The sequence below is a fragment of the Natrix helvetica genome (assembly GCF_964273705.1).
Source record: "Natrix helvetica genome assembly, chromosome: Z".
Lineage (NCBI taxonomy): Eukaryota > Metazoa > Chordata > Lepidosauria > Squamata > Natricidae > Natrix > Natrix helvetica.
This window is the reverse complement of record NC_138554.1, coordinates 1-8,781: the sequence shown is the minus strand read 5'-3', so window position 1 is coordinate 8,781 and position 8,781 is coordinate 1. Positions and strand designations below refer to the sequence as shown.

General features: G+C 54.4%; 1 protein-coding gene across 1 annotated transcript; it reads left to right on the top strand.

Moving 5' to 3' along the window:
• Window positions 1-1,483: 1,483 nt before the first annotated feature.
• On the top strand, window positions 1,484-8,776 carry LOC309381819 (glypican-6-like; the record flags this gene model as incomplete). The annotated part of the gene is made up of 9 exons (XM_081933103.1): window positions 1,484-1,823; window positions 2,289-2,447; window positions 2,996-3,306; window positions 4,185-4,265; window positions 5,001-5,166; window positions 5,478-5,608; window positions 6,311-6,451; window positions 8,237-8,373; window positions 8,748-8,776. Coding segments are annotated over exons 1-9 (1,312 nt in total), but the record flags the coding sequence as incomplete, so codon positions are not given.
• Between the last annotated feature and the right edge of the window lie 5 nt (window positions 8,777-8,781).

The window sequence follows — 8,781 nt, the reverse complement described above, 5'->3', positions numbered from 1 at the left end:
GCATCTTCAGCGGCAGCCCTGCCCACGATGAAGAAACCAAAGATGGAGCAGATCCATGTAGATGACATCGCTGCAACATGACTGGAGGAGGAATTCTGGGAATTGAAGTCCCCAAGTCTTAAAGCTGTCAGGTTTGAAGACCCCTGGGTTTTTTTCTAAAGGGTTGTTGGAAGAAATGTCCTTCTGGGTTCGGCTCCAAGTGGGGAAAAAGACACTGGAGACATGGAGGCTGCTTGGAAAGATGGTTTTAATGGTGGACAGGACCACATGAGTCCTGAGCAGAAAAGGTGATCACATGCTTCAATGTTGGTGGAGAAGAAGAGAAGAGCAGAGCAGAGAACTGAAGAAGGGCTTGCAGGGCTTTTTATAATCTGTTCAGCCCCACCTATCTGTTTCCTGTTCCTGTGTAAGAAATGTATTCTGATTGGTTGCCAGACTCCCATGGGCCCGGGCAAGGGCAACCCTCTAGGCTGAGTTTTGAATCCAGGTTTTGTTGAGTTCAGATGCCATGTGGCCAGTTGGGCTTATATTATCATGCCTTCATTCCCTTCCCCCTGGAGCTTATGGGGAGAACTCTTTATTATGTAAAGTGGACTATAATGGCCCATTGACAAAGTGGGGATGGGCAGGAAGCTGCAGGAATTTACTTTGTGTTTAAAATGTGTTTCTCCCTTTTTCACATCCAGGAAAATATAATATTCTGCCCTTTCAATATTTTCTAGGATATTTCATTTTTCTAGGAGAGGGGTGGGTGCTAACTCCCTACACTTTTTTTCCTTTTCTTGTCTATGTCCATTTTTATGATACACTCTTGGCCTCACCAAGAAATGCTCTCTCCCAGATTCCAATCTTGTAAGCTCACTCTGGTATCTCTCCCTAATTCTCTCTTCATACTTTTCAGTGCTTTCTTTCTTTCTTTCTTTCTTTCTTTCTTTCTTTCTTTCTTTCTTTCTTTCTTTCTTTCTTTCTTCTTTCTTTCTTTCTTTCTTCCTTCCTTCCTTCCTTCCTTCCCTCCCTCCCTCCCTCCCTCCCTCCCTCCTTCCTTCCTTCCTTTCTTTCTTCTGCATATACAGAAACAGACTTGCTTAGGCCACTCACAGAATTTGTAGCAAGAGGGAGGGAGGGAGGAAGACACACACACACACACACACACACACACACACAGGGGGGGGGGGAGAAGTGGTCAGGCAAAAAGGCTGCCTTCTCAAACTAAGAGGAAGATAAACGGCTGGTGGGAATCAAGTGGGAAGTGGCAGCCAGCACCCCATCTCTTCTGAAGGCGTATCTATCGCAAGCCTAGTGGGAAGAGCCGCCCTGCCCCTCTTTGCGCTCAGGTCCTGCAGAGCCCCTCTGGCCGAGCAACGGGGAGGAGGGGCCAGCCGAGCAGCGGGGCAGGAGCAGAGCCCCAGAGGCCGTTGGGGCCACTCCCCATTCCGCTCCCATTGTCCGATGCCCGGCCAGGAGAGCAGGCGGGAGGCACTAGGGCCCGGCGAGCCTCACCCGCGAGTGGGCTTCTATTGTCTGGCAGCCGCTCCGCTCAGCGCGGGGAAAGTGGCCCGTTCCTTGGGTCCTTCTCGCGGACCGACCTGGCCGAGCGGTGCGAGCGGTGCTTGGCGTGAAGGAAGGGCTCCTCCTGCCTCTCCCTTTGCGCCTCTCCCTCGGCGGGATGGGGTCGCCGCTACCGCTCCTCTGGGCGCTGAGCGCGCTTCTTTGTGCAGCCGCGGCCGGACAAGCTCGCGGGGCGCGGAGCTGCGCGGAGACCCAGCAGGCGCTTGCGAGCCGCGGCTTCTCCCTCTCCTCGGTCCCGCCCACCCTCATCTCGGGTAAGGGCGCTCGGGCGGAGAGCTGCTCGAAAGGCGCCGCGGCCGAAGTTTTCTGTCCCGCGGGCGGGGGGTGGGCGAGCAACGGTGATTGGAGCGCCGGGAGATTCCGCCTGTCCCGCTCCAGGAACAGCAGGTTGGCCGGTCTTTGGCGAAGGGGAATCCTGCCGACCGTTCCCCGCCCTTCCCGTTGCTCTGCTCGGACGGGCTCTGGGCGAGAGGAAAGTCCTGCGAGGGACGCCGCTCTCCTCTCTTGGGCCACTTGCCCCCCCCCATCCTCCCCCCCACTGAAAGCTCCGGGGAAGAGGAGGGGAAAGGGCTGGTGAGGAAAACTTTTGCCCAGGGTGGAGACTGAGGGAGGGCGAGGCGCTTCCCTTGCGCCCCCCCCCCGCTTGTCTTCATCCCAGAGGCGAATCCTCCTCCGAGGGGGAACCGATCCGCCTGGAGCCTCCCCTTCCATTCCCGCAGGAGAGCACCTTCGCATCTGTCCCCAGGACTACACCTGCTGCGCCAGCGAAACGGAGGAGCGGCTGAGCGAGCAAGGGCAGGCGGAGCTCCGGGCGCTCTTGGGGGAGACGGGCGCCTTCCTGGTCAGCACCCTGAGCTCTCGCCAGCAGCGCTTTCAGGGTGAGCGAGGGGAAGGAGCCTCTCTCGGGCCCCCTTTGCCCAGCTGGCTGCTCTCTTTCCTTTTCCCTTTCCCTTCCTCACACCCCGCCCCACCAATGGGATCTAGAATAGTAGGGTCGGGAGGGAGCTTGAACACCCTGCTCAAGCAGGAGACCCTGGGCCCTTCCCGAGTCTCTTCTTGGAAACCTCCCCTGATGGAGCACCCAGAATTTCCCCAGGTAAGCCTTCCCACTGTTAGGAGATGCCTCCTCCCCTTGAGGTTGGGTCTCTCTTGAATCTCTCTTCCCACCTGTCCTTCTTGTCTTGCTTTCAGGGACTCTGTAGATGAAGGTTACCCTTCATTCCCTTCTCCTCACATACAAGCCATGATGCTACCCGGGGTCGCTTTCCCACCTGACCCCACCTCAGAATTTCAGTGGGCAGCCTTCACTGCTGGCATTGCCTGTTTGGCAGCCTCTCCCACGCAGAAGGGGAAGGAGAAGGCGGCGGTTGGCTTTTCTTTGGGCTCCGCTTAATCTCGCTCTCCTTGGTGTTTCTTCCACTTTCAGACTTTTTCCAGGAGCTTCTTGCTGGAGCTGAGCGGTCTCTGCAGGCCATGTTTGCCCGTTCATATGGGCGCCTTTATTTGCAGCATGCCCGCCTCTTCCAGGGACTATTTGTGGAGTTGCAACATCAGCTGAAGGGGTCTCAGCCCAGCCTAGACGAGGCCCTGAGTGACTTCTGGTCTCAGCTTCTGGAGCGGATGCTGCCTCTGCTTAACCCCCAGTATAGCTTCCCAGAAGGGTACCTGGAGTGTGTGGGGCGCCAGGTGGAAAGCCTCCATGCCTTTGGAGACAGCCCCAACCAGCTCCGGGTGCAGGTGAGCCCTGCTCCTTACAGGACAGCCCTTTGGCTTGGAGCAGGACCGCTGGCGGGGTGGGAAAGGGTACTGTCCCACTCACAGCGGCCTGGCAAGGAAGGCCTCAGTCAGAGAGAGCCAAAAGGGGGAGGAGGGCAGTCCTTTCCCTCTTTGCCCTGCTGCCCCCTCAGCCCCACCTTCTGTCTTGTCACATCATCTCCCAATCCGTAAACTAAGCTGCGTGAAGCATTCCTTCGGGTGCTGGAGTAGCCAGCATTGGAAATGACCATGGGAGATGTGAGCGGCTTCCTACTCTTTGGGCGAACCAGCCTCTGCCACAGCCATGCCCACCCCAGGGTGGGTCCAGGGTAATCCTCGACCTTTTCCAAACAATCCCTTGCCAATAAAACAGAGAGGCCTGCCTTCATAGGGATCTCTAGGGCTCCGTGAAAAACAAAGACACCCCTCCCCCAAACTTGAAATGTTGCCCCTGCCCACCCTGGCACACAGGCATGCAGCTGCAGTGATGGCTAAAAGTTTGTGCACCCTTTTGAATTGCTAATGCTTCTGCATAAATACGACCTAAAATGTCCTCAGTTTTCCATAGAACCTCAAACTAGATAAAGGGAATTAATTTGTTGAATGGGCGCTCTCTTTTTTTTAGTTTTAGGACTTGTGTGTAAAACTGATCACATTTTAGATCCTGTTTCTAAGGAAAAATGGACAATTCCAAAGAGTGCACCGTTTAAGCGCCCTTGAAGAGTTTGCCCCTTGCGACTGCACACTTTCAACCAAAGGCTCCCCGTTAGATGCAACCTCCTTGCTCTGCCCCTGTGTTTGCCCCTTGTGGATGGGCACAGCTCCTCTGAGGCCTGGTGTCGCTTTCTGTTCCTGCCCAGGTATTTCGGGCTTTCCTTGCTGCTCGGGTCTTTGTTCAGGGCCTGGGCACAGGACGAGACATCGTTGCCCAGGCAGTGAAGGTGAGTGATTGCGCAGGTAGGAACCAACCTTTAGGCGTGGCAGCAGGTGGGGCTAATGCTAGAGAGCACCTGGAGGCTCAGGAGAGAAGTAATGAGCTGCCCCCAGAGCTTCGCATAATCCCTGATCTCTGGTCCTTCCGACACGCCCTAAAAAGTTGGCTTTTCCAGCAAGCCGGCCTGGCCTGTTAATTTTAACTTATTTTAAATGTATTGTCTTTTAAATTTGGTTTGTTTTTTGGATATGTATTTAATTTTTTTTACTTTTGGGATATGTGTTTTTTTAATGTTGTACGCTGCCCTGAGTCCTTTTGGAGAAGGGCGGCATATAAATCCAAATAAACCAAACCAAACCAAAATAAACCAAGAGAAGCTTCTCCATAGGTTCTCTGGGGCTGCCTTGTGTGCAAGCAATGCCACCAACCTCTTCGGTGAGGGTCCCCTCCTTTCTTGCAGCCGGAGGGGCCTGCAAATGACTTAGCCGCTCCCCCAGCCCTCCCTGTCATTTCTCACCTTCCTGGCCACTTGTAACGGTCTTCCCTTGTGGCCATGTCAGCCGCAGTTCCACAAGAGTCTTTCAGACCCTCTATCCTCCCCCAGCCCTTGGGCGATAGCCCATTTCTCCTGGTTCTGGGCCAGGGTGGCCTGCAGAATGAGATGGGCTTCCTGTCCGGATGAGCTCCTTTGGCCCTCTCTCCAGGCCTGATCCTGACTCTCCCTTCCTCCACACTTAAACAGCTGTCTCCCACTGGAGAGTGTCGACGGGCACACATGCGTCTCTCCTTCTGCCCCCTTTGCCGTGGGCTTCCAGCCCTCAAACCTTGCCATGGATTCTGCCTCAACGTCATGAAAGGCTGCTTGGCGAGCATCACAGAGATGGATGCTGAGTGGGGGCGCTTCCTGGGTGAGCACGCAGGGCAGAGAGGGGCAAACTTTGAGGTGGGGGCAGTGAAGCTTCTTTTCAATGGCAGACTCCCGTGAAGCAGAGTTTCCCTAACTGAAGTCTGAGGGTCCCGGGACTGCTGTTGGCCTTTCCTCTTGTTTTTTCTGGGGACCATGAAAAGTCAGTCCGTGGAGACCACCACCTCTCCCTAGCAGAACCTCGATGGAAGGATGCACGGGGCAGCGTAGGATCCCCTTAAAGCAGGGGTAGTCTTAAAGTTTCCCCGGTGCATGGATGGGGAGGGCAAACAGGCCCCTTTTCCTTCTTTCAAGACGCACTAACCCAACTGGCAGAACAACTCACCGGACCCTTCAATTTTGAGTTGGCGGCTGATTCCATTGCGGTGAAAATTTCAGAGGCCATAATGTACCTGCAGGAACGCAATATACAGACATCGGCTAAGGTATGGACTGAGATTTTCCACATTGGTTGTCTCTTTTTCCCAACAGAATTTCTGCCTGTCATATAGCTGGCAGCCTAAAATGCAGACTCCGCTAGAGACAGAAATGACAATTTTGGAGAAAAGATGGAAAGAGTGTGGGAACTTCCCAATCCTTTAATTTGTTTTTTCTCCTCATCTTGCCCAAATAAGACTTCGCTTCTTGGGCTAGGAGAGAGAGGGGGGGAGGGAGGGAGGGAGGGAGGGAGGGAGGGAGGGAGGGAGAGAGAGAGAGAGAGAGAGAGAGAGAGACCTTTCTTCCTACAGTCTCCTAAGTAAACACTTGGAAGGGCCTCCTCAGATGTTTTGTGGGTGGACAAGAAGCCCCAGAGTATAAGAATGATAACCATAAAATTTCATTTTGTCTGGGAGAGCTACAAATACCAGAGCCTGGTGCCTTATAATGCATTAGCTGGTCTCACAGACACCTCTGGGCTCTTGGTGTCTTTTGGCCACCCTGGGCTAACTGTGGTTAGTCGCCTTTCAGGATCTCCATCTAGACGGGACTCACGGAAGGCCTGCTGTGGCTGCCTCCTCCTGCCTCCCTTCCTCCTCCCGTGAGGCCGAGTGCCTCCTTAGAAGCAAAACCTCAGCCTCTTCTATGATTCATTGGCATGGACTTAAACTAAGCCTCTCCACCTGTCGTCATCCATGCTCTACCTTCAGGTGTTCCAGAGCTGTGGCAACCCACGTCCGACTCCCGCCCGTTCCCGACGTGACCCCCAAGAAGGAAGCAGGCACCACTTTCAAGTCTACCCGCCAGAGGAGAAGCCAACCACCGCAGTGGGGACCAACTTGGACCGGCTGGTAGGTGGCAATTCGGGAGCAGGCTGACTATAGGTGGGCTTCTAAGTTCAAAAGTGGCCGTGTTCTTCTCCACGCCTCTTTCGGAGGGCAAAGCAAAGCGGTTTCACAGACAACCCAGGCAGAACGGTGAAGACTTCCATGCAGGGGGTGCCTTCTCTAAGGAGCAGACAGACAAGCCCCTTCCGGTTAAGGGAGCAGAAGAATGTTAACTACTTTCTTGAATTGTTGTGGATGCTTCTGATGCCCCTTCTGGGTACAGGTTCATGGCTCGTCCAGCCCCTTTTTCCTCTCATCTTCTGATTGCTGTGGCCTCTTCTGGGGTCTGGTGAAGAAAGGCTTTGGGCCGGGGTGGGTTTCAAATTTTTCTTTATTACCAGTTCTTTTGGCATGGCTTATTTTGTGGGTGTGGCTTGGCAAATTTATGTTACAGATTGGAGATAGGAAATAAAATATGTGATAAAACTTTTTTTTAAAAAAGCCCAAAGAAAGCAGCAACCCGAGATGCGCAGAGCTGAACGCTGGCGAGCTGGAGGGTCTGAAGAGTGCGTGGTTTTGTTCACTGCCTGTGAGCTCTATGTGGGGGTGGCAGCAGCTGAGTGAGCAAGCCAGCAATCTGCTGGCTGCTGAGCACCCTGCTCATGAGTAAACTTGCTCATGAGTAAACTGCAGATTAGAGGCAGACGGCAGATCCTTGCATGCTCACCTGGCTGCTCCAGCTCGCAGGCAGCAAACAAAACTGCCGCCTCCTGCCTCCATGCATAGAGGAGGTGGGGAGACTTGATCCCACTTAGGAGGCGGTGGTTGCGAAGCCTCGGGGCTCCCTGAGCAGCCCATGCTGCTTACCTGTGTGTAGGCACTAGGAAGCAGTTGTGTGGATGCACGTGGTGAAGACGAGGCAGGGCCAACATCGGAGTGAGCTTGTTCGGGGGCATGGCCAGCCAGCCAGCCATCACTACCTGTTCGAAAACCCACGCCCAAGTACCTCTATCAGTTCTCCCGAACCGGGAGCAACCCACCTCTGCTTTGGGCTCATGAGCCATGCCGTGTATCCCATCAGCTTTTGCCATCCCTGGCATGGCTAGGCTTGGTGCCCCCTTTCACCTCTGGGTCACCTCTTGGGTCACAGTGCCGCCTCTCTTTGGTCTGGTTAGCCCTGGCCAGAAGGGCTCCCTGTTGCAAGAGGCCTGATTCTGTGGGACTCCATCCGGGCCATCGGGGATCGCAGCTTCTCCAGGGGAAGCTCCGGCTTAAAATGGGAGCCTTGGAAACTCCTGGGAATGCTCCTCCCCACAACTCTGAAATGAAAAAAGGGCTCATTCCAATCTGAATGTTTTATTAACATTTCCCAACTGTTGGGGACCCCTTCACCAGGCCCCCAAGTTTTAAACAAAGGTCAGGAAGGAGATGTTGAAATTGAGATACCTATCCTCCCTTCTGTCCTCTTAGCCTGCTACACTTGGGCGCATAGACGCAGCTAAAAAAGCTTTGCCAAGGGAAGCAGAGCAGTGGCCGGGTCAATGCCTAAAGGGGAGGTCCTGCTCTTTGGACACAATTTCTGCCCCAAAGCCCAGCCTTATGGCCTGGCCAGAAGATCTGCCTAGCACTGCGGTGTGTGGAAAATGGCAGTGAAGTCTCATCCCAGGTCTTCCTGTCTACCCATCGTGCTTCACACAGGATGCTGCAAACAGGACCGACTGCCCTGCCGGAAGGGAAGACGGCTGATGTGAGGGACAGCCCCCTGGGGAAAGCTCTCTCACCAGGCTGCCGCCCTCTTTCCCCTCCCAGGTGGTGGATTTGAAGGAAAAGCTTCGTCTGATGAGGCGCTTCTGGGCCCTGCTGCCCCACACCCTCTGCAGCAGTGAGAAAATGGCGGCTGACATGGCAAATGAGGACAGTTGCTGGAATGGTCAGACACGGGGCAGGTAGGGATCCCAAAGAGGCTTGGCTTGACCAGAAGTGGGCTTTGTGCCTTGAGAGCCAGGGGGGCTGCCTGTATTTAAGCTAAGAGAAGAGCCGGAAAGGGGAAATCACCTTCCTGTGTGGCTGTTCTTTTCTTAAAAGTTGGACTGTCTTGCTTGCATGCATGCGTGAGCGTGCGTGTAACCGTGCAAGGGAGGAAGAGAGATTCAGAAAAGAAGTGTGATGTAAACGTGGGATCAGCCGTTCAGTCTTCTTGGGTCTCTGTGCATGCGTGTGCGCACGTGTGTGTGAGCAGACTCCATGGTTTTCCTCCACTGAAAGATTGGTCTTCCCGGATCCCCCTTTGATAGCTGCCTCCTTGCAATCAACCATCCAGGTATCTCCCAGATGTGACAGCTGATGGACTGATG